Source organism: Callospermophilus lateralis, chromosome 15 (genome assembly GCF_048772815.1).
Source record: "Callospermophilus lateralis isolate mCalLat2 chromosome 15, mCalLat2.hap1, whole genome shotgun sequence".
Lineage (NCBI taxonomy): Eukaryota > Metazoa > Chordata > Mammalia > Rodentia > Sciuridae > Callospermophilus > Callospermophilus lateralis.
The window spans coordinates 63,244,807-63,271,050 of NC_135319.1; the positions used below are offsets into that span (position 1 = coordinate 63,244,807).

General features: G+C 38.0%; 1 protein-coding gene across 1 annotated transcript in view; it reads left to right on the plus strand.

Annotated features, from left to right (window-relative positions):
- Positions 1-25,963, plus strand: part of Entpd1 (ectonucleoside triphosphate diphosphohydrolase 1) — a 98,589-nt gene extending 72,626 nt beyond the window's left edge. The window contains exons 5-10 of the mRNA XM_076834149.1: positions 1,929-2,088; positions 2,789-3,028; positions 4,372-4,632; positions 10,420-10,533; positions 23,111-23,248; positions 25,431-25,963. Coding sequence (XP_076690264.1) covers positions 1,929-2,088; positions 2,789-3,028; positions 4,372-4,632; positions 10,420-10,533; positions 23,111-23,248; positions 25,431-25,637 — 1,120 coding nt within the window. The 3' untranslated portion in view covers positions 25,638-25,963. The remainder of the gene's footprint in view (positions 1-1,928; positions 2,089-2,788; positions 3,029-4,371; positions 4,633-10,419; positions 10,534-23,110; positions 23,249-25,430) is intronic.
- Positions 25,964-26,244: the final 281 nt, after the last annotated feature.

Here is a 26,244-nt window from a genome sequence, read left to right on the forward strand (position 1 = left end):
ACAAGGGAGTAAAACTGCCCAAAGCATAGTATATATAATATTAAGATTTTGAGTATGTAAAGAAGCTTTGCATCAGCCATGTGGTACATGCCTGAAATCCGAGCTACTAAGGATGCTGAGAGAAGATGTATGAGGTCATCCTGAGGAAATTAAAGAGAACACTTCTCAAAAAAAAAAGCCTTGCCCATCTGCCCATAGTAAACTCAAGCGGGAAGAGACACACAGAGAGAAAGATTGAGCCTATGTGCTCTGAGATTTGGAGACACAGAATTAGTCAATCAGTATCTGGGTGTAGGAAGACTAGAGGAGACCCACAGATGTCCCAAGACATTTATAACAAGCACATCTTTATTGGTCAACGCTTGGTCACCTAGTTGCATTATTTGTTTATTTGTTCATTCATCGCTCATGAGTGCCTACTTTGTCCAGAACATGGATGAAGGTGACTCAGCCCCAAGGAAATAGTTCCACCCAGTGTGATCACTTCTTTTACAGAGGAATGCTCAGAGCTCCTGTGGGAGCATTTGTCCTGCTCAGGATGAAAGGCCCTCAGAAAGACTTGTACAAGGAGGAGATATATGAGTTGAGTCACAAAAGAGCATTTGTCGGGTGAGGGAAGGGTGTTATAGACAAAGTGATAGCACACATTCAGTAACCCACTGTTATTCAACACCTATTGTGTGTCAGGCACATTTTAAAAGCTGTGATACAGCAATGAAGAGGCAGGGCAAAGTCACTGACTTGATGCAGTTGGTGTGGAGTTTGTTCTAGGATGTGCAGTGGTGGGGCAATAAGGGCATATTCAGAGATCTGTTAGTAGCTCTGCAAAGACAGGAGACAGGGTGCATGTTGTAAAATAACAATAGTAGAAGCTAATATTTATTGAGCACTTGCTGTATTCTTAGAAGAATACTAAATTCATGATTCACATTGTTTAATTTAATCATCAAAACAACAGTATGAAGTAGAGGATATGAATAACTGTAACTAACCAGATAAGGAAGCTGTGGCTCACAAATGTTGAGTAACACCCAAGGTCCCAAGTCTGCCTGGTAAGGGACAGAGCCAGAGTTATGAGTGGGATTCTTGTGGACCACATGAAATTTAGAGTTTATCTTGAAGACAGTGGAAACTCCCTTTAAAAAGTTACACAATTGGTGAGGCTGGTAGAGAAGACAGATTGCAGTGGAGGGAATCAAGAGTAAAGGAGGGCAGGTAGTGAGTATGGCAGGCATTCAGATGAGAGGTTAGAGTTGGAAGGTACATCCTCTCACCGGGAGGCTGTCAGTATTGCTTAGCCTAGCTCTTGGAAACCGGTGCATCTCATCTTCATTATGACAACCCCAGAAAACTCCTTTCTTAGGTCTCAAGGTCTCAAATGGACCCAAGAACTGGTGATAGTATGAGGAAGGTATTTCCCAGTTTGGAAGCAGTAGAAGTTGGCTATGTCCCAGGTGACTTGCCACCTGGTTTCTACCACAGTCCAAATTGAAAACCTCAAGTATAGACTAACTTGTGTAACCAACTAAGAGTCACACAATAATTTTATTTAGTTATTCTAGGAACTAATATCACAAACATCAGCTCTAGGCATGGAGATGACAAAATACCTAACTACCATGACCACAGTCTTTTCAGAAAATTTTATTTTTTGAACCAGGGAACAAAAGAGCAAAAATGTTATTTTAGGAAGATTAACCTACTCAAGGATTAGAGAGATTTGAATTAGGTAAGAGGGGACAAAAAAATTAGCTCAGCCTCATCCCCAAGTAGAGTTTTTCTGTGAGCCATGTGTGGGGATTCCCGTTCTCCACTTACTCCAGGATGTTTTGGTTTGTTTCTTTCAGCATTATGTGGAAACTATAGTGGGAATGGGTAGTTGTAGTTATTAAGACCAAGATGATAACCCCACCTCTTCTTTGGTGTAGGATGGAAAGTGAACAACTGGCAGACAGGGTCATTGATGCAGTGATAAGGACCCTCAGCACCTACCCCTTTAACTTCCAGGGTGCCACCATCATCACTGGCCAAGAGGAAGGTGCCTATGGCTGGATTACTATCAACTATCTGCTTGGCAGTTTCTTTCAGGTGATCATCTCATATCACCCATGGAAGTGACTCTATGGGGGTCTATGACCTTGCTCTCTCAGGCAATATTTCATCCAGAGTGAATGATGGATGAAAGAGTGCCATGAATTTATTCCCATGTTTGTAAAAATTATTGGAGGAATAGCTGCCAGTCAAGAACTTCCTTAGGGAAGTCTTCATCTCTGGGAGACAGAGGAAAAGAAAGTCTATCATTTAAAGTAAGAGCAGTTAGTACTTGCCTAGTGCTGATTGCTGTGTGCTGTGCTAGCACTTACTTGTGATGAGAGAATTCATCCTCAAACGACAGTCTGAGGTCTTTACAAGACCCCTTGCACCAAGAAATTTAAGAGGACTCTGCCATTTTAGAGGTTGGTGGTGATGCCTAATGAGGGTAATGATTGTGCTCATGGTCACATGATAATATCTGACTGAGTGGGCAGTTGAACTTGAGTTGGCCTGGTCCTAGACCCCTTGTTTGTAGCAGTTGTTATACTGCTTCTATGTCACAGCAGTATGTGCATGTCCTCAAAGCCCGTCTCTTTTTGCTGTTGATCTGGTGCAGACTCAGGAACCTCTAATGCCCTTTTCCTCACCTTTCTGCCCCTGCTTCTCTGCTTTAGAAATTCCCTGACTCTAAGAAACATGGTGAAAAGTTTGGTGTCCAAACACCTTTAGCACTGTTGACTGTCCTCTTTTTTAGAACTCAGGTTGGCTCAGCGGGATCTCAGAAAAGATGAATCATGAGAAAACATTTGGAGCTTTGGACCTTGGGGGCGCCTCTACACAAATTACTTTTGTGCCTGAAAACCACACTATGGAGTCCCCAGAAAACTCTCTGCAATTTCGCCTGTATGGCAAGGACTACTATGTATACACACATAGCTTCTTGTGCTATGGGAAGGATCAAGCACTCTGGCAGAAACTGGCCAAGGACATTCAGGCAAGTATAACTGAATTCAGACCTGCCCTTTCCACATCTGGTCCTCCAGCCCTCACATCCTGTTATTTTCTCTTTCTAATTCTGTAATTGGTCTGAAGTTGGTTATTGTACTTTCCAAACCCTTTCAGGCAGGATACCAAGCTACATCTGGTGGACCCCTATGAATTCTTCCATCCAGACATCCCCTCCTGTGTTTGTTTACTGCACTATCTCCAAGGAAACCACACATTTTTTTTCCTTAGCAATTAATTTCTCACCCCTGAAGGGTTGGTAATTAAAGCTGCATGCTAGAGTATCATTCAGGGGTATGTTGTTGCAATTTATAAGCAAATGGTCTTCTATGCCATTTTTTATTTCCCTTTTCTACAAAGTACAGAAAACAAGGTTGTTTGGAATGACCTGGAGAGGAAGAGAAAAAAACACTTCAGGAAAAACACAGAATTTATTAATCAACACATCAAATCTTATTCCCTTATGCTTTTTGTATTTTTGAAGGCAAGAAAAGTTAAATGCTCCACATCAGTAGAGTACCAGGCACACCCTGACAAATAAACACAGAGCAAGGTTGTCATATCCAGCTGGTCTCCGTCTTTGTTGAAAGAACAACCAGTTCTCTATTTTCCCCCAAAGCAACTCTCTGATTCTCAAAACCGCTATCAGTAAGAAGACTATCAGTAAGAAGAGTAGATGCCACTGAGTATGGCCCATTGAGCCTCAGAGTTCCACTAAATTTCTTATCCACAGCCACCCAATTTCTTCTCTGTGGGGTTGAGGGTTAAAAATCACTGGATTTGGGCTAGGGCTGGGGTTCAGTGGTAGAGCACTTGCCTACCATGTGTGAGGCACTGGGTTTGATTCTCAGCACCATACATAAATAAATAAAATAAAGATTAAAAAAAATCACTGGATTCTATTGGTTTAAAAGACCTAACACACGTTCCACCTTTTGGAGTTTCTGATTCTCTGTTTAGGGAGGTAAAGAGCCTCAGGCTCAATTTTTGGGAGTTTTGAGAATTTCCCTGGGGAATCTTCTCCCAACATATATAATTTAGGCCTAAGAACTCCAGGACATTCCCAGCTAATGACATTACTGGGTCCAGCTTTAACAATATCAGCATCCTGTAAATTCCCCAGGTACATTCACATCTAGTACCACTTCTGGTGCATGCAATAGAAACTTTTTTTAACACTTGTTTTTATTGGTAAAATACTCAGGGAGAGATATAATGATGCCAGTTCTATGTGCTATCATTTTCTACTATGCCTACACAATAATGAAGTCAGATTGTGGCTTTTGTACCCCAACATTCACAAGATTCCTTCAAGTGATTTTTTTCATTCAGGTGTCAAGTGATAGAAGCCTCAGGGACCCATGCTTTCACATGGGGTATAAGAAGGTTGTGAACGTAAGTGACCTTTACAAGACCCCTTGCACCAAGAAATTTAAGAGGACTCTGCCATTTGATGAGTTTCAAATCCAGGGTACTGGAAACTATGAACAATGCCAGCAAAGCATTCTTGAGCTCTTCAACACTGGTGACTGCCCTTACTCTCAGTGTGCCTTCAATGGGATTTACTTGCCACCAATCCAGGGAAATTTTGAGGTAAGTTTGTGAAATGATGAGGTATATTGCCTAGAAGGATTTTAATTGAAGTTTATAGAATATAAGAGACTTTCTTACAAGTTTCACAGAAAGAGCTTCCTGGAGACAGCACAGGACTGATGGTACTCAGACCTGACTTAAGTCTTGGCTTTTTGGGAACCTGTTGAGCTCCTCATTCCTTTGGTCTCTGGGAAAGCAGCAGGAGGCAGTGCCATGGATCCAGGCTTACTTTAATCATGGCCCAACCACAGCTTCCCTCTCCTCAAGAATCCTGAGGAAAGCACATCACTAGAAAACCACTGGCAGAGCAATAGCTTTGGTTATTAGTTGCTCCAACCCCCCCCCCCTTCAGAACAAACCAGAACCTCATTTGGATACTCTGTAATTGAGCTGGCATTGGTTGCCCACCATGGGATTTCTTGGGCCAGGGTCCTCCCTTGCCTGAATCAAACTTCTGGAGGAGGAAGGAGGGTACCACAAGAGGAAGGCAAGTGTTGAGGGCAGCTGGAGACAGCCAAGGGCCTGTTTAACTCCAGTCACTGCTAGGAAGTAAATGTGAAGGAAAAGGAACATACCCTCTTTAAGGAGTTGACGTTTTAATGGCTCTTAACGCTTTGCCTCCTGGGAAACATGGCTTAATTCCTGCCTTCAACATAGAGCAAACCCTTCTTCCTTGAGGGAATGGAATTTTTTGCCTCTGAATGTGATTCCTGTAATCCAGGTAGGGAGAGGTAATGACTGGAAAAGGTGGTGGGCCCTTGAGCTCCCCCTAGCGGCTTTTCTGTTTGTTTTCTTGGTCTCTTGTTGAGATTGTTCTGACTTCTAAACCTTAATTTGGTAGCCCCCTTAGATTAGCTCATTGTCTCCCTCTGTATAGCCTCTTTCTTCTCTGGATACATCCCTCAGGGTCACTGTCTGATACTTACCCGTGATTTGGAAATTTTTTTCCATTTCAGATATTTTTTTGGAGGGAAGCGGTCCTCTTTGTAAATATATATACATATATATGTATATATATATGTATATATATGTATATATATGTATATATATATATATATATATATATATATTTTAAATTAGGAACTATATTCCCTGTTTAATTGGCCGTTGGTTATGAGCAATGGATATGCTGGACAAGTGGTTACTGGGGATGGGGAGCTGATTTGTACCATTTGCCAATTTCCATAGTGTAAGTATTCCTACCCCAGTCTATTTCAGCCTCCCAAACTGACATGAACTACATCACAAAAATCCTGAAGTTTTCATGTTCAGCTCTTGCGTGTCAGAGTCAGCTCAGAACTCCACTGCAGCAGATGTCAAGTGGGCCCTAGCATCAGGGAGGCGCTGACAGAGCTTAGCTCTTTCTCCTAGCAGTCCTCTCGCCACACTGAAGTTCTTTAGTAGTTCTGAGGACTGATTTGGAACAAATCATCTTCCATGCATGTATTATGTGTGAAAATGAATCCTAATGTTACATATAACTATTATGAAGTGGTAAAAATAATTTAAAAAGAAAAAGTTCCCTTGGGCTGGGGCTGGGGGTCAGTGGTAGAGCTCTCACCTCACATGTTCGATCCTCAGCACCACATAAAAATAGATAAGTGAAATAAAGGTATTGTGTCCAAATACAACTAAAAAACAAATATTAAAAAAAAGTTCCCATTCCCAAGACCAGGAACTTGAAGCATAACTTTTGAGACACCAAATCCAGTTGCATTTCCATTATTTCCCGAAGGAGTTATCTTTGTGTTCTCAAATCACAGAGCATTTGTTGGGGGAGAGTTTGTGGTAATATTGCAAGTGTCGCTCGATCAATTCTTAGTCTGTAAATATAGAATTAAAAACTGTTAGTGCTGTGTCTGCCTACAATTGTGGCCCTTGTCACTAGGTTGAATCCAATGTGACAGGCAAAACAGAAACACCACCAAGATGGAACATCTCTGGGAATTACTTTGGAGGTAATTGGGGAAATGGCTTTTTAAGATCACATGGTGGAATTTATATAAACAAGAAGAGACAGAACCAAATTTAATGGGGAAGTGGAAACAAACAAAAAAAAAAAACATTTAAAATGTATTTGTACACACACAGACACCAGCAGAGTTCACCACTGAACATTATAGGGACTGGGGGCACTAATCTCCTCTTCCAGTCAAACTGCCATGTGTAACTTTTTTTACAAAAAGTATTTAAGATGTTTATTAAAAAGTGCTTGTAGTTTGTCCTTTTAAAAATCAATTGTAAACCTTTTATTACAAATTATAAAATAAGCTGTTAAAATATGACCAGATATGAAATAATTTAAAAACCTGTAAGGGCATATTGAGAAAAACCAGTGAATTTAACACATATATTCTTTGTTACATGTAGTGCATATGGTCAAAAATATGTGGGAACTATGAGAGATCATCTTACATAATTTACTGGAGAGATGAGCTGTCCTCGTGGAGTTGAATCATATCTCATGGTATTTTTAGGGGAGGCTGGCAACACTTGAGCTCATAGTAGCAACAGGAGGTGGATGTGAAATTATTACAGCGGTATAACGAAATGTAGGCTAGTATAGTTAATTTCATAGTTATGACTTAATACTATATCTTTACATTTGTTTAGATTTCTCTTGACTGAATGGTATCATGTACCATCTATAAGTGCTGTTGTGCATAAGTTTTATGAAATTTTCATCTTTATAGTAGATTCATATATATTTATGGTAGTAAATTATAATGCAGACTTTTATCTGTATAAATTTGATTAATGCACAACACACCTAACTTTTCCTTAATTTTTTAAATTTATCTAGATGATGCAGTTTGTGAGTATTTTCAAATTATCTCAAATATAAAAAGAAAATTTACTTATGATTTGACCCATGCAGTTTAAATTTGTGTTGTTCAAAGGTCAACTGAATACATGCATGTGTATTTAGCTCTTAAGCCTCATTGAAGTAAATGAGAAAAATAAGGCTGCAAGCAGTTTCTTCAAGAATTAGCTTTAGCGGGGTATAGCGGCCCATGTCTATAATCTCAGTGACTCGGGAATCTGAGGCAGAAGGATCGCAAGTTCAAAGCCAGTCTCAGCACTAAGCAACTCAGTGATATGCTGCTTCTAAATAAAATACAAAATAGGTCTGGGGAATGTGGCTTAGTGGCTAAATGCCCCTGAGTTTAATCCCTAGTACCCACCCGGCCCTCCACCAAAAAAAAAAAAAAAAAAAAAAGAATTAGCTTTAAGTCCATTCTGGCAAAAGATATTGATTGGCTTGAGTCCTCAAAGTCTTACTCTAAGCATAGGATCGGTTGATTTTTTATAATACAAGATACATTTAAGAAGGGAAAAATACCCTAAGCACTACCATCCCATTCCATCAGCACATTATTTGGGGGGGGGGGTTAGTACCAACCCATGTTTGTACAAACAATAATTCATTATAGAAGAAACTTTTCCCAGGGATTTATGAGGCTGAGGTTGTCTTAGGTATTATATCTGGTGGGTTTCTGAAGACAATATACAGAAAAGAAAACTACCACTTAAGCTGCATCACATGAAGACTTTCAGTGAAGGTTGTCAGGTAGATGGAATGAAAAAGTAAATGAACATGAATGTAAATGAACTTGTCCCAGAGCAAAGAGAGTAAGTCATCTTATTCTGCTGCACAACTGCCTAAATGAACATATCCCAGTTCACCAGTAGGATTTGCTCTTGATCCTAAGGCTGGATTTCTACACTGACTACAGGAAATACCTTATTGGTTTTGGAGGAAATATAAAAGTAACATAATTATCACAGAACATTTAAAAATATAAAAAGAAGCAATTTAATCATTGCTTTAAATTTGACTCAGGTATTTGTAATCATGAGACTATATTTATTGTATTTTCTATTTCTATATAATGGCATTATTATATTATTGTATATTGCATATTTGATTCTATTTGATTCTATACTCTGCACATCCAAGGCAGGACCTAGTAGCAAAATAATGAGGCTGTCTGAACCAGCCATTTTTCTCTTTTACTTTTATTTTGTATGTGGTGTGTGTGATGAAATATTCACAATGGTAATATTTACCATTTTAACTATTTGGTAAATATTACAACTATTTTCAAGTGTACAATTCTGTGGCAGTAAGCACTTGCACATTGTTGTACAATCATCTTCACTACCTAGCACCAGAACTTTTTCATCTTCTCAAAATGAAGCTCTGTACCCATAAAATAAAACATCCCCTTCCTCTTCCTCATCCTGCTCAGCTTCTGCTGCCACTATTCTGCTTTCGGAATGAATTTCACTATGCCAAATGCCATCATATAAATGGACTCATGCAATATCTGTACATTTGTGACTGACTTTTTTTCACTTCGCATAATGTCTTCAAGATACCCATCATTCTTAACCCTTCGAGGGATCACAGGACTGTTGTGAGAATCTGTCTGATGAAAGCTAACACTCTTCCAAGCAGAAAAATAGACATGTGAAGGTAGATCAGTAATTTTGAATATAATTTAAAAGACATCCCTAAAAAATAAAAAATATCTGGGTGTGGTGATATACACTTGTAATCCCAGCAGTTTGGGAGCCTGAGGCAGAGGAGGATCACAAGTTCAAAGCCACCTTTAGCAACTTAGGCCCTAAGCAACTTAGCAAGACCCTATCTCAAAATAAAAAGGGCTAGGGATGTGGCTCAGTGGCCCTGGTTTAAATCCCTGATACCAAAAAATAAAAAATAAATGCCTCTTAATCTTTTGAGTTATATCTATGATCCCCAGTTTATAATCCCTTAACATACACCAAAAAACACATAGAAAATATATATTAAAATCAAACTGTGAGTCTAAGGAAGACTGTGGTTAGGGGTGAATGCTTCTACCCATATCAGGAACCAAATCTATTTAGAAGTATGTATGGCAGATTCCTACACATAAGTGAGAGACAGAATATCTAAAATTGATACTGCCCCTACCTCTAAAATTATTCTTGCCAGGGCAGAGCCAACCTCCTACTCAGTAATGGAAGCAGATATGTCATACTATCAATATGTTTTGATTTGACCTTTGGAAAATGATTTAACAAAAACCCTTTTATTCCTTTATTGATAAATTTGGCTTTGTGTTAGCTTTCTGATTTTGTTAGAGAAAACAACTTAGAATTGAGTAATCAAGTTAGGATAAGGAAGAGAGTGGGACATGGCAAGTAGTTTGAGACAGGATTTCATATAAAACTATGAGGTCTGTTTCTTTTTTTCCCCTGGCTACAAATGCATCATTTAATTTATATTTGAAAGTACTGTCAATGTGTTTTCATTTGATCTTTGGAAAGTGATTCAACAAAACCTTTTTTATTTCTTCATGGACAAATTTAGCTTTGTGTAAACTTTCTGATTTTGTTTCCCTGGAAACCTGATAAAAGTGGAATGTTGTTACATTAGTGGATTACTATTTAGGCTAGAAATAGAAGCAAAATCAAGCTAAAAAAAAGAAGTCAAAGAAAAAGCAAAGAAAGAAGGAAAATAAAAGGAAAATTCTTAAAAATGGTAATATGCACACAGTTATTTTTGTTAAATTAGATAAATATTATGTATGTATATGATTTTTTAAAAATAATTTATCTTAAGAAACTATCATTGGGTTTATTTTATCTGGGATTGAAGCATATGGCTTGTTTGCAGCAGGAATGCCTTGCAAATGCCTTAGCTCTTCTATGAACCAAAAATGAGCTCCCACAGGGATCAAGTCAGTGTTACTATGTGTTGGGCAGAACCTAAAAGTCTGCAATTTTCTCTTATAGGCATTTTCAGCTTTCTACTTTGTGATGAATTTTTTTAACTTGACATCAGAAAAGGTCTCTCAGGAAGAGGCAATTAGGAAAATAAGAAATTTCTGCTCTCAGCCTTGGAATGAGGTAAGTACCTAGAGACTGCAGCCATTACAGTTGCACTGTGCCCCTGGCAGCTTGGAGGATGTGAGTCTGCTCCTGACCTCATGCTGCCCTGACCAAGATCTAGAAAATGTGTCAGATAAGCCCAGATGGTGGGCTCAGGAATGAATTTACCAACATTCCTTGATAACTTGTCATACAATATCTTATGTAAGATCTTGTGTTTCTTACCTACTGTGAAGTCTGATAGCAAGCAGCTGCTGGCATGGGGTTAGCAGTTCATCTATGTCTCAGCCATTGCACCTGCAGTTCTATTGTCATGTCTATGTCCTCATGGACACAGGGTGGCTGCTATGGCATCTTGGTTCAAGATCAGAAATAGGTAAAACCAGATGCATCTGTTCCTTATCACAGGAAAAGCTATTGCAGAAGACCTTCAGCAGTCTTTCCTGTATTTAAAAAGTTCTTCTACTATTAAGTTTTATTTTTGATTGATACATAATAACTGTATACTTTATGAGGTACCATGTGATATTTCAACATGTATGCAACATATATGTATTGTACACTGATCAGGATATTGAGCATATCTTTCCTCTTAAACTGTATCACTTGTTGGGATGAGAACATTCAAAATACTCTTTTCTAAATTTTTTTAAATACACATCCATTGTTGTTAACTATAGTCACCTGTGTGTAGCAACATAACATCAGAACTTATTCCTTCTAACTGTAATAAGGTACCCATTTACAAACTTCTTCCTAATCCTCTCTGCCCACTACATCCCCCAGATTCTGGTAACCACTATTCCTTGTCTCAACTCAGTGAAATTAACTTTTTTATATTCCACATGATTGAGGTTATGCGATATTTATCTTTTTGTATTTGGTTTATTTAACTTAACATAATGTCCCCCAGATTCATCCACATTGTCCCAAATGACAGAATTTCTTGCTTCTTATGACAAACTAGTGTCCTATTGTGTGTGTGTGTGTGTGTGTGTGTGTGTGTGTGTGTGTGTGTGTTATAGTCTTTAGCCATTCATCCATTAATGGATACTTACACTGATTCCCTATCTTGGTTATGGTGAATAATGCTGCAATAATTACCATGGCTTAAGGTATCTTTTAATTTTTTGGAGGGTATACACTCAGTAGTGGAATTGCAAATCAGATAGCAATTCTATTTTTAATTTTTTGAGGAGAGCACAGTGCTATTGCTTGCTTCCCCCGACCTCATCAGACACCCTGGCACTGGAAGCAGACTGCCTCCATCCTGGCTCACCTTTCTCGCCATATTTGGTGGGAGCAGCTCCCAGATCGAATGAGAGATCTGGTCATGAGAGATCTTGGAACCCTACAGAGCTGGAAAGGAAGACACATGAGCAACATGAAAAGACAAGGGAAGAAAGTGCCCCAAACAAATCAAGATACCACATCATTAGAATCATTGGCAGTCACAGCTGGAGAAATTACAAAGAAGGAGTTCAGGATGTACATGTTTAAAATGTTCTGTGAACTCAAGGAAGTTATAAAAGAGCAAATACAGGCAGTGAAAGATCACTTCGACAAGGAGCTACATAAACAAATATAAGAAGCAAAAGATAACCTCAACAGGGAGATAGAGGTTCTAAAAAAAGAAAAAAAAGAAATCATTTAAATCAAAGAAACAGTAAACCAAATTAAAAGCTCAAATGAAAGCATCACCAACAGAGTAGACTACTTGGAAGATAGGACATCAGATGAGGAAGATAAAATATACAATCTTGAAAAGAACATAGACCCACATAGTGATAATGGTAAGAAACCTTGAGCAGAACATTCAAGAAATATGGGATCGCATCAAAAGACCAAATTTAATAGTTATTGGCATAAAGGAAGGCATAGATGTCCAAGCCAAAGGAATGAACAATCTATACAATGAAATAATATCCGAAAACTTTCCAAACATGAAGAATGAATCGGAAACCCAAATTCAAGAAGCCTACAGGATGCTGAATGTACAAAATCACAACAGATCCGCACCAAGGCACATTATAACAAAAATGCCCAACATATAGAATGAGGAGAGAATTTTAAAAGCCATGAGAGAAATGAATCAAATTATATATATGGGAAACCCAAGTAGGATAATGGCAGATTTTTCAACACAGACCCTGAAAGCTAGAAGATCCTGGAACAACGTATATCAAGTTCTGAAAGAAAATGAGTGCCAACCAAAATCTTGTATCCAGCAAAATTAAGCTTTAGATTTGAAGATGAAATAGAAACCTTCCCTGATAAGCAAAAGTTAAAAGAATTTATAGCTAGAGAAACATCATTATAAAACATCCTTGGAAAAATATTCCATGAAGAGGAAATGAAAAACAATAATGAAAATCAACAGAGGGAGGTAGTACCCTAAAGGAAAAACTAATCAAAGAAGAAAACTAAGTCAAGTTAAATAACAAAAATAAACAAATACGGCTTAGAATACAAACCATGTCTCAATAATAACCCTAAATGTTAATGGCTTAAACTCACCAATCAAAGGCATAGGCTACCAGATTGGATTTTAAAAAAGACTCAACAATATGCTGCCTCCAGGAGACTCATCTGATAGGAAAAGAAAAATACAGACTGAAGGTAAAAGGTTGGGAAAAATCATATCATTCATATGGACTGAGGAAGCAAGCAGGAGTTTCCATCCCCATAACCAATAAAGTAAACTTCAAGCCAAGGTTAATCAAGAGAGATAAAGATGGAAATTACATACAGCTCAAGGGAACCATACACCAACAAGACATAACAATCATAAATATATATGCCCCAAACAATGGAGCATCTATGTTCATCAAACAAATTCTTCTCAAGTTCAAGAGTCAGACTGACCACAACACAATAATCTTGGGTGACTTTAACACACCTCTCTCACCACTGGATAGATCTTCCAAACAAAAGTTTAATAAAGAAACTATAGAACTCAATAATACAATCAGTAACTTAGACTTAACTGACATATACAGAATATTTCATCCTTCAACGAGCAAATACACTTTCTTCTCACCAGCACATGGATCCTTAGACCATATACTATGCCATAGAGCAACTCTTAGCAAACATAAAAAATACTATTCATTTTATCAGATCATAATGGAATGAAATTGGAAATCAATGACAAAATAAAAATTACTCTACCACCTGGGGACTAAACAATATGCTACTGAATGAACAATGGGTTACAGAAGATATCAAGGAGGAGATTAAAAAATTCTTAGAGGTATATGAGAACATAGACACAACATATCAAAATCTCTGAGACACTATGAAAGCAGTACTAAGAGAAAAGTTCATTGCATGGAATTCATTCCTTAAAAGAAGAAAAAGTCAACAAATAAATGACTTCACGTTACGTCTCAAAGCCCCAGAAAAGAAGAACTAATCAACAGCAAAAGCAGTAGAAGCAAGAAATAATTAAAATTAGAGCTGAAATCAATGAAATTGAAACAAAAGAAATAATTGAAAAATTGACAAAACAAAAAATTGGTTCTTTGAAAAAATAAATAAAATTGGCAGACCCTTAGCTATGTTAACAAAGAGAAGGGAAAAGAAAACTCAAATTACCAGCACATGTGATTAAAAAAAGGTACACTACAGAAATACAGAGGATAATTAGAAATTATTTTGAAAACTTATACTCCAATAAAATAGAAGACATTGAAGGCATTGACAGATTTCTTAAATCATATGATTTGCCCAGATTGAACCAGGAAGATATACACAATTTAAACAGACCAATATCAAGTGATTAAATAGAAGACACCATCAGAAGCCTACTAACCAAGACAAGCCCAGGACTAGATGGATACACAGCCAAGTTCTACAAGACCTTTAAAGAAGAACTAATACCAATATTCTTCAATTTATTTCAGGAAATAGAAAAAGAGGCAGCACTTCCAAACTCATTCTATGAGGCCAATATCACCATTCCAAAACCAGGCAAAGATACATCAAAGAAATAAAACTACAGATCAATATCACTAATGAACATAGATGCAAAAATTCTCAATAAAATTCTGGCAAATCAAATACAAAAACATATCAAAAAGATCATACACCACAATTAAGTGGGGTTCATCCCAGGGATGCAAGGTTGGTTCAACATACGGAAATCAATAAATGTATTTCATCACATCAATAGACTCAAAGATAAGAATCATATGATCATCTCAATAGACACAGAAAAAGCATTTGACAAAATACAGCACCCTTTCATGTTTAAAACACTAGAAAAACTAGGGACAACAGGAACATATCTCAACATTGTAAAGGCTATCTATGGTATGCCCCAGGCCAACAGCATTCTAAATGGAGAAAAATTGAAGGCATTCCCTCTAAAAATTGGAAAAAGAAAGGGATGCCTTCTTTCACCATTTCTATTTAACATAGTTCTTGAAATACTGGCCAGAGCAATTAGATAGACAAAAGAAATTTAAAGGATACGTACAGAAAAAAAAGAAGTTAAATTAACACTATTTGCTGACAATATGATTCTATACTTTGAAGACCAAATATTCAACCAGAAAACTTGTAGAAATAGTAAATGAATTCAGCAAAGCAGGAAATAATAGGTATTTCTGTATATCAATGACAAATCCTCTGAGAGGGAAATGAGGAAAACTATCCTATTTTCAATAGCCTAAAAAAAATATTTGGGAATCAACAAAAGAGGTGAAAGATCTATACAATGAAAACTACAAACCCTAAAAAAAGAAATCAAAGAAGACCTTAAAAGATAGAAAGATCTACCTAGCTCCTGGATAGGCAGAATTAATATTATCAAAATAACCATACTTCCAAAAGCACCATACAGATTTAACACAATTCTGATCAAAATACCAATGGCATTTCTCATAGAAATAGAAAAAGCAATCATGAAATTCATCTGGAAAAATAGGAGACCCAGAATAGCTAAAGCAATCCTTAGCAGGAAGAGTAAAGCAGGCGGCATCATGATACCAGACCTTAAACTATACTACAGAGCAATAGTAATAAAAACAGCATGGTATTGGCACCAAAACATACTGGTAACCAATGATACAGAATAGAGGACACAGAGACTAACCCACAAAATTACAATTATCTTATATTAGACAAAGACACCAAAAACATGCATTGGAGAAAAGATAGCCTCTTCAACAAATGGTGCTGGGAAAACTGGAAATCCATATGCAACAAAATGAAATTAAACCCCTATCTCTCACCATGCACAAAACTCAACTCAAAGTGGATCAAAGACCTAGAAATTAAACCAGAGACTCTGCATCTAATAGAAGAAAAAGTAGGCCCTAATCTTCCTCATGTGGGACTAGGCCCCAACTTCCTTAATAAGACTCCTATAGTATAAGAATTAAAACCAAGAATCAATAAATGGGATGGATTCAAACTAAAAAGTTTCTTCTCAGCAAAAGAAACAATCTGTGAGGTGAATAGAGAGCCTACATCTTGGGAGCAAATTTTTACCCCTTATCAGATAGATCACTAATCACTAGGGTATATAAAGAAATCAAAAAGCTAAGCACCAAAAAAACAAATAACCCAATCAACAAATGGGCCAACGACTTGAACAGACACTTCTCAGAAGAGGATATACAATCAATCAACAAATATATGAAAAAATATTCATCATCTCTAGCAGTTAGAGAAATGAAAATCAAAACTACTCTAAGATATCATCTTACTCCAGTCAGAATGACAGCTATTATGACAAACAATAATAAGTGTTGGCAAGGATGTGGGGAAAAAGGTATACTCATATACTGCTGGTGGGACTGCAAATTGGCGCAGCCAACTGGAAAGCAGTATGGAAATTCCTTAGAATACTGGGAATAGAACCACCATTTGACCCATCTATCCAACTCTTTGGTCTATACTCAAAGGACTTAAAAACAGCATACTACAGGGACACAGCCACATCAATGTTTATAGTAGCACAATTCACAAAAGCTAAACTGTGGAACCAACCTACATGCCTTTCAGTAGATGAATGGATTAAAAAAATGTGGCATATATACACAGTGGAATTTTACTCAGCAATAAAAGAGAATAAAATCATGGCATTTGCAGGAAATGGATGGCATTGGAGAAGATAATGCTAAGTGGAGTTAGCCAATCCCAAAAAACAAATGCCAAATGTTTTCTCTGATATAAGGAGACTGCTTCATAGTGGGGTAGGAAGGGATAGCATGGGAGGAATAGATGAACTTTAGATAGGGCAGAGGGGTGGGAGGGGAAGGGAGAGGACAAGGGGTTAGAAATGATGGTGGAATGTGATGGACATTATTATCCAAAGTGCATGTATGAAGACATGAATTCGTGTGAACATACTTTATATACAACCAGAGATATGAAAAATTGTGCTGTATATGTGTAATAAGAGTTTTAATGCATTCCCCTGTCATTTATTTTTTAAAAAATCAATTAAAAATATTTTAAAAAAGAAAAATTTTCTTTTTCAAGGAAAAAAAAATTTTTAGGAATCTCTATATTTTTTTTCATAATTGCTATGACAAAGTTACGTTCCCAACAATATGTAAGAGTTATTTTTCTCTACATCTTTGCCAACATTAGTTATCATTTGTCTATTTTTTTTTCTTTTTTGGCAGTGCTGGGACTCTCCCAAGGCCTTGTGTATGCCAGACAAGCACGCTATTTCTGAATTACATCCCACTGCACTTTTGGCTTTTTGATGATATTCATTCCAAGAGGAGTGAGGTGGTATCTTACTGTGTTTGTTTTGTTTTGTTAACTGAGGCCATGTTCCACTCCTAGAAATTCTTATTTAACTGGTATAAGAGTACCTACCTCGTGTGCTATATAATATGATAATAGAATACATATATAATGTGTAATGATCAAATTAGGGTAACAAGCATTTCCAATTCCTCAAATTTAAAAAAAATTTTTTTTAGTTGTAGTTGGACACAATACCTTTATTTTATTTATTTTTATGTGGTACTGAGGATTGAACCAGCTCCTTGCACATGCTAGGCGAGCGCTCTACCACTGAGCCCCAGCCCCAGCCCCCATTTCCTCAAATATTAATCATTTCTATGTGTCAGAAACCTTTATCTTTTTTTCTAGGTATTTTGAAATGATCATACATTATTACAAACTAATTACCTTACTAGTATGGAATAACAGAACTAATTGCCCCTAATTTTAAAGGCCCTAATCTAAGCTCTCTCTGTCCACCCTACCCCTCCCCTATATTTCCAGTCTTCAGTGATTACTATTCCATTCTCTTCTTTGTTGTGATAGTTGTTTTAAATTTCCACAAAAGAGTAAAGAACATGTGTGGTATTTATTTTTCTTTGCCAGATTTATTTCTCTTTACATAATGTCTTCAAGTTTCATCCATGTTGCTGTGACAGGATTTCATTCTCTTTTTTAGCTGAGTATATTCATTTATATATCACATATTCTTTATCCATTCATCAGTTGATAGATGCTTTATTGATTCCATATCCTGGCTATCATGAGTAGTCCTGCAAGAAACATGGGAGCTGTTTTAGTCGGGTTTTTGTTGCTGTGACTAAAAGACCTGACAAGAACAATGTAGAGAATAAAAAGATTATTGGAGCTCACAGTTTCAGAGGTCACAGTCCAAAGACAGCTGGCTCCATTGCTCTGGGCCTAAGATAAGAGAGAACATCATGGTGGAAGTGTTTGTTGGGGGAAAACAACTAAGGACATGCCTCTAGGAAGCATGTGAGAGTACTGCTCACCAGGAAAAAATATATACCCCAAGGGCACACCCCAGTGACCTGCCTCCTCTAGCCACATTTATCTGTCTATAGTTACCACCAAATTAATTCATTCTGGATTAAGGTGCTGATTAGGTTTAGGCTGATCCAATCATTTTAACTCTAAACTTTCTTTCATTGGCTCACACATGAGCTTTGATCTTTAGGGGACATCTCATATCTAAATCATAACATTTTACCCCTGACCCCCAAAAGTTCATGGCCATCTTACAATGTGAAATACATTTAGTTCATTTCCAAGTGTCTCCACAGTCTTAATAGCTTCAGTATTGCCAAAAATCCATGTCCAAGGGCTCCTCTGGGACTAAGGCAAACTCTCAGATATACTTCCCTATAAAAAATTCAAAGCAAGTTACATATATCCAAAATATAAAGGCAGAGTAAACATTTCCATTCCACGGGGAGAAATTAGCACATTGAATGAAGGAATGGGACCAAAGCAAGACCAAAATCCAGCTTAGCATACAAAGGCTTTGAGCTCCATGACCCCCATTAGGCACATTGCATGATGATGTTCTCTCCAAAGGGATTGTGTACCTCTAGCCCTTTGGCCTTGCTGGCTGAAGTCCAAGCGGCCTTTCTCTTGGCAGTTGCCCAATTCCTATAGTTTTCATTGGCAGACTTCCCAGGTTACTGGTATCTCTTATTCTTGGGGATCTGCAATGAAGCTTTGGCTTCCATCTCATATCTTCAGGCATTGCCCTTTCAGAGACTGCCCATAGGGAATCCGACTCTGCTATGCTTGTCTACTCTCTCAAGCTATCCTTTGAAATCTCATTGGAAGTCTCCAAGACCTCCAACTCCAGCATCCTGCAGTCCTGCAGAACTGGCACCATTTGGTGGATGCCAGGTCTGCCACAATCTAAACAGTAGCCAAGCTTCCTGCAGCAACTTCTGAATATCTGCATTGCTGAATATAGTGAAACATCTTCCTAGGTGCCCCTGTGCAAACCAGGTGCCTCATACTCTCTTCTCAAAGGCATTTTAAATTTTACATCCTTGATCCTGAGATGGGTGTGGTCTTGCCATTTTCTGAGGTGCCCTGAAGCCATCTTTTCTATTGTCTGTTTTTATTGTCTATTTCTGTTGTCACCATTTCTTTAGTGGCTGTAATTGCTTTAACAACCACACCTTCCTTAGCCAGAGTTTGATTCCCATTTTTCTTGCCAAACTGCAAGTTTTCAAATCTTCCTGCTCTGCTTTCTGCTCCTGAGTATCATGGTAAACTTGGCTAACAGCCTCTAGCAGTATCCATGCCATACTGCCTGAATGCTGTGCTACTTTGAGATTTCCTCTACCAGAGTCATTAGTTCTTCACCTTTAAATTCAATCTCAGGAAAGTGTCAGCACATGGGCAAAATGGAGTTAACATCTTTGCCACAATGTAACATTGAATGACCTCTAGTCCAATTTCCAATAAAGTTCTACTTCTCCTCTGCAATCTCATGAGTTCAGTCTTTGCTGTCCTTTTGCATTTTGGTCTTCTGAACTCCACCAGAATCACCCATCAAGGTCCACTTGCAACTAAAAGTTTTCCAGCTTGCACCTCTAAACTTTTCAAAATTCCTGCCACAAATTCCAAAGAGTTCCCAAATCTCCTGAACCAAAGACCTGACAAGAACAACATGGAGGAGGAAAATTTTATTTAGGGGCTCATGGTTTTAGAGGTTCAGTCCAGGGTGATCTGACTCAATCTCTCTTGGCCTAAAGCAAAGCAGGACATCATGGCAGAAGGTCATGGGAGAGGAAAGTAGGTCAGGACATGGTACCAAGAAGCAGAGAGAGCTCCACTCACCACGAACAGCATATAAATTCCAAAGCCATGCCCAGTGACCCACCTCCTCCAGCTGCTTTTCACCTCCCTACAGTTACCGCCCAGTTAATTCCTATCAGTGACCAATGCACTGATTAAGCTAAAACTCTCATAACTTAATCATTTGACATCTAAACTTTCTTGCATTACATGAACTTTTGGGGGACACCTCATATCTATACCATAATAGGAGTATTACAGGTATCTCTTGGATGTAAAATTTCATTTCCTGTGGATATTTGCCCAGGTGTGATATTGTCAGATCATATAATAATTCAATTTTTAATTTTTTAAACACACTCCATACTTTTTTCCAGAATGACTGTACTAATTCACATTCCCACTGATTGTACATAAGAGTTCCCTTCCTTCTGTCTCCTCACTAGCATTTATTTTGTGTCTTTTTGATAATAGTCATTAAAACTGGAGTGAAATAATATTTCATTGTGGTTTTGATGTGCATTTCCCTGATTAAAAAAATTGAACATATTTTTTCAATATGTATATTTCAATGTGTATATTTTCCTTTAAGAATTCAGACATTTGTTCATTTTTTAGCTTAATTATTTGGGATTTTTGGCTGTTTGAGTTCCTTGTATAATCTGGATATTAAGATGAATAATTTCTACCATTCTGTTATTTCCTTTTTAATACTGGTAGCTTCCTTTGATATCTTCCTTTGAGATAATCCTATTAATATATTTTTACTTTTGTCATCCAAGTTTTTTCAGTTTTATACAAAAAATCTTTGCCTACACCAATGTCTTGAAGGATATCCTCTATGTTGTTTGCTAGTTATTTCATAGTTTCAAGTCTTACCTTAGATCTTTGACCCATTTTGAAACAATTTTTCTATATGGTGAGAGCTAGAAACCTAGTTTCATTCTTCTGCTTATGCATATCCAGTACCATGCAGTTTGGGCTACTGTAGCTTTGTATAGTCTATTTTGAATTCAGGTATTGTAAAGATCCAACTTGTTTTTGTTGTTGTTACTAGTGATAGTTTGTTTTTCTTGTTATTGCTTTGGCTATTCTGTGTGTGGAGTGGGGGGGGGGATTTCTATAAGAACTGTAAGTTTGCTTTTTTTTTTTTCACATTTCTGTAATGATGACTCCTAGTTTGGAGGTGGGGATGGCATTGAATCTGTAGACTACTTTATGTAATATTATCATTTTAATGGTATTAATTCTTCCCATCCATGCAAATAGTACATTTTCCATTTCTGATTTTCTTCTTGAATTTCTTTCATTGGACCAACTTCCTTGGTTAAATTTATTCCTATGTGTATTTAAAAGTTCTTGTGGATGACATTTCTTGCTTTATTTCTTTTTCACCAAAATAATTGTTGGAATATAAAATGTAACTGTTATTTATATGTTGATTTTGTGTTCTGAAACATTGTTAATTTAATTAAATTTGTTGTGTAACTTTATCAGTTCTGATAGACTTTTAATGGAGAATTTAGTTCTGCTATGCATTAAATCAAGTCTGTAAACAGGGATAATTTGATTTCTTACTTTACAATTTGGGTACTAATTATTTTTCTCTCTTCCCTACTTGTTCTTGCTAAGACTTCCAGTACTACTTAAACTATTAGTGCTACAATTCGACATTCTTGTCTTGCTTTAGATCTTAGAAGGAAATGCTCTCAGTCGTTTCCATTCAGTATGATATTGGCCATGGACTTTTCTTACATAACCTTTATTGTTTTGGGATTCCTTCTGTAATTAATTTGTTGAGAATTTTTATCATGAAGGGTATTGAATTTTATAGAATGCTCTTTTGAGACCCCAGTCAGAAGATAAGATTTAGAAATGACATGTTTTTAGGAGGTATAAAAAATTGGGGGAAAGACAGGGCAGGGAGGTACTACATATAAAATATTTGGCAGAGTTTTGAGTACATGATATATCTTTAAAATGTTAGTTCTTTCTCTGCTCATGTGTTCAGGAGAGAATGCCCATCTTAAGGGCAAAGAAATGGAGCTACAAACAGAACTCTGGGCTGACCAAGAGATGTCCTAGCCTGTTGTCCTCTAATTAAGGCAGGAGGAGGAGCAGAGCAGGCTATATCATCACAACAGCTAGATGGATAAGGGCAGGGAGTGCAGGCAGCTCTTAATATCTTCAGTAGAAAGTGGGATGAACAAACAAGGACTCAACAAGATGAGTGAGGACTTTATGTGAATCAGATATTTTTAGAAAGGTTAAGTAAGGAGAGAATTCAGAAGGTAAGATGCTGGCACTTTCAGTCGTCTTTAGCAAAATGCTCCTTGAAGTGTGTCAGCTAAGGGTCTAAGCTGAGTGGTGAGGGCTTTTTTTTTTTTTTTAACTGGGGATTGAACTCAGGGACCCTTAATCAACAACATCCCCAACCACATTTTGTATTATTTAGAGACAGGGTCTCACTGAGTTACTCAGGGCCTCCCTAAATTGCTAAGGCTGACTTTGAATTCCCTATCCTCCTGCCTCAGCCTCCTAAGCCACTAGGATTAGAGTCATGCACAACTGCACCCAGCTGTACATTATTTTGTTAAGATACTTATAGAGGTACTAAGCCCAAGTCTCTCCTCAAGAGCATTTAGGACACTCTGATTAAACAAAGGATAATGGATTTATAATGTGCTATATTTTATACATATATTAATATGATAATGTGACTGCAAAACTCCAACTTTAGGGGACAGAACCAGATACTTAAATTAACTGTTTCTGAACCTCCTAGAGTAACTACTTTTTTTCCTGGAGTCTATTTATATTGTACAGAACTCTATGGAGGAATAGAAAGTCTCCTTAGGAGACCCCAAACTAAACATTCTTCCACCTACTGAAAGAGAAGCACCAATCCCAGAGCCACTGGGAGAGCCTGGCCTCAGGCTCACATGGGCTCAGCCTTTCTCCTTGCTTCATCAAGTCTAGTAATAAGGAAGAGAGACTTGGATAGGTGCCTTTGTACAGTATATTAACTTTGCTTCATTTCTAGGTGAGTTCATCTTTTCCTGGAATAAAGGAGAAGTACCTGAGTGAATACTGTTTTTCTGGTACCTACATCCTCTCCCTCCTTCTGCATGGCTATCATTTCACAAGCAAGTCCTGGGAAAACATTCGTTTTTTGGGCAAGGTAATTTGGCAATGTGTTGGGTTCTGGGGAAGTTGGGTGGTAGCTACTAAAGAAGCTTGGGTCTTGAAAATGGTGAGAGTTGACCTGATTTGTTTTGGCCTGATGTTCTGTTCTGCCATTTCACCTCTAACCCATGCTGCCATACTGTGTGAAGCCCTGCTGGGAATATCAACCACCTATGGGCATCTGCCCAAGGAGTGCAACCTGCATTCTCAGTTATACCTGTCTGCCCACAGAACAGTGGCTAATTCTCTTAAAATAAAAAATGATCATTTCAGTAGCCACAGTGATTGTGTTGTGCTGACTTCAAAATTCATCCCAGGGGCCAGGGTTCTGGCTCAGTGGTAGAACATTTGCCTAGCATATCTAAGGCACTGGATTTGATCCTCAGCACCATATGAAAATAAACATATAAAATAAAATAATTAGAGACCATGACTGTATGAGTAACCTCAAAATAAAATCCCTTCCTAAAGTCCCTTGCACAAACTTAGAAAAGATGATCATGGTTCCTTGTAAGGAATGGAAGCCTTGTTGGTTGTTGCTTCACGAGTGACCAATCTGAGAGCCCTGTGCCAGGAAAGGAACTGAGTGGCTGGGAATGGGGCTGATGCTTAGAAGCCAGGCTTAGCTTGAGCCATAGTGCAACCTCACTGCTGTTTTTGCCATAGCGCCACCTGCAGGTAATCAGGAGTATAGAAACTTTGACATCAGCTGTTTGACTCATGCTTGACAAAAAATACCAAGAGTGAAAAAAAAAAGAAAAGAAAAAGAGTCACATTATTGAAGATTTTAAAACCATGTACACTAAGGGAAAACACATTTTAACTCCATTTAAAATATGGTGATATATCAAGCAAAATAAATCACTGATGCAGATGCTGTAGCAGCTCCAAATACAGTAGTATGAGTCCACTCTTTTCAGTGTGGGCCTTCTAATTCAAACTTATATGTTTTCCTTATTTTAATATCACAGACTCCCTTCCATCCCATCACAGTCTATTTTGTTTCTCTGAAGGAACTAGTTCACATTTTTGACTGACACACAGAGCATCCCTGATTTCTAAAGCCTGAGTGATAACTCCTTTACCTCTGGAGCCTTCTTGACACGTGCAGTCCGATAAGGTTTCCATTCCCCACAGGGAAGTGGATGTTTTACGAATTATTAATCCCCAATATTAGTAAGGGTTTGGGGGAGAAGGGACATGTACTGTATGACAATGTGTGCTAAGAGCCTTAAAAATGGGCACATCATGGTGTTCAATTACTCCATTTTTAGGATTTAGAAATGACTGGCTAAGGTGAGTAAGAGTGATTATATAAGGCAGTTCATGCCAGGGACAATGAAGTGGAAACAACGTAGGACTATCTTAATAAACCTAGATGATGTTCTCTAGGGATTGTTAAATGAATTATTATATGTACAATTTAACTCCACTTCTTTATAATTAAAAAATTCTCAGAGAGCACTGGAAGGATATGCCACAAAATGTATAGCAATTTCTGAGTGGTGACGTGTGGACGGTTTTAATTTTCTTCTTTCCTTCTATCTGTACCTCTAATACTTCTTCTGTGGCTATGCACAACTCATGAAATAAAAGCATTTCCACATTTAGCATTCAAAGATTCCCTATATTCCAATAAGTTCTGAGGTGACTGGAAATTATTCCTATAAGAGATCACTGCGTGTTTTATCATTTAATAAGAAACCTTCCCATGTGTGTGCAGAGTCTGCCCACCTTGGTGAGGCTGATTTACTGGGATTAATCCACAGCTTTCCCCTAAGTGAATCATGTGGAAGGCCTGATTATTTACAGATGTTTCTTGGCTTGACAAAGGTGTAAAAGGCCAGAGACATTCATTATTCCTTCACCCTTTTACCTGCTTCCTCTCACCTCCCTTTATCCCTCTTCCCCACTCTACACATTCATTTAAGCAGGAGAATAAGAATGCCAAGTTCCAAATGAACTTTGGGACTATGGCAGTGAGGCTTCAAACTCTCTTCTTATCCTTTGCTTGTATTTTCCCCACAACCATATTCCCAATAGACTATGAAATCAATCCATTAGAAAATTGCATGGGGTGCTGTCACCATGTCAGCTGCAGTGTCCTGGATGAGGTTGGAAGAAACCTGTAAAGTATATCTTGGACTATAAACAACACATTTTCCTCACTCTTGCAGATTGAGAAATCCAGCGCCGGATGGACATTGGGCTACATGCTGAACCTGACCAACATGATCCCAGCTGAGCAGCCATTAACTCCACCTCTCTATCACTCAACTTATATATTCCTCATGGTCCTCTTCTCCCTGATATTAGTCTCAGGGATCATCGCAGCCTTGTTTATATGTAAGAAATCTTCATATTTCTGGAGAGAAATGGCATAGCAGGAGCACCTGAAATCTTCTGGCTGGACTCAGAACAAACCTGCCCAGGGAGCACCTCCCTCCATGCAGCAGTGTGTGGTGTCCAGCAGCCTCCTCCTATGCCTGCCAGGGTGTCTCGACTAGCACAAAGCTTCCTTGGCTTCCTCTGAGGCATTTCCTTGGGAGATAATTCACCACCCTCTGCCTCAAGAACTTCCTGACAGAGGCTGTCTTTTATGAATCTTTCCCACCTACCTTGTCCTCCTTTGTATTGTGTGCTTGTGCAGGTCTTTGAAACCTGCCACTTTCCATGATTTTTGCTTTATAAAAGATCAATATTGACTCTTTCCTGGAAGAACTGAGAGTCCTGGGTCCTGTGCTGGGAAGTGGAGTGGCTAAAAGAAGAATCTCAGGAACTGGTTCAGTCTTAACTCTTTGAGGATCCCTCTCTACCCTCTTTGAGGATCCCTCTCTACCCCTTGCTTCCCATTTATTAAGAAAGCCATACAGTGTCTTTGGGGAGTGCAGACCCTATGTCCTTCTCAGCCTGTCCCTTAGGGCAGGAGAATTTTCTAGAATAGGCAAATGTGTGCTAAGGCCAAAGAGTTTTGCAAAGGGATCTGTGCCC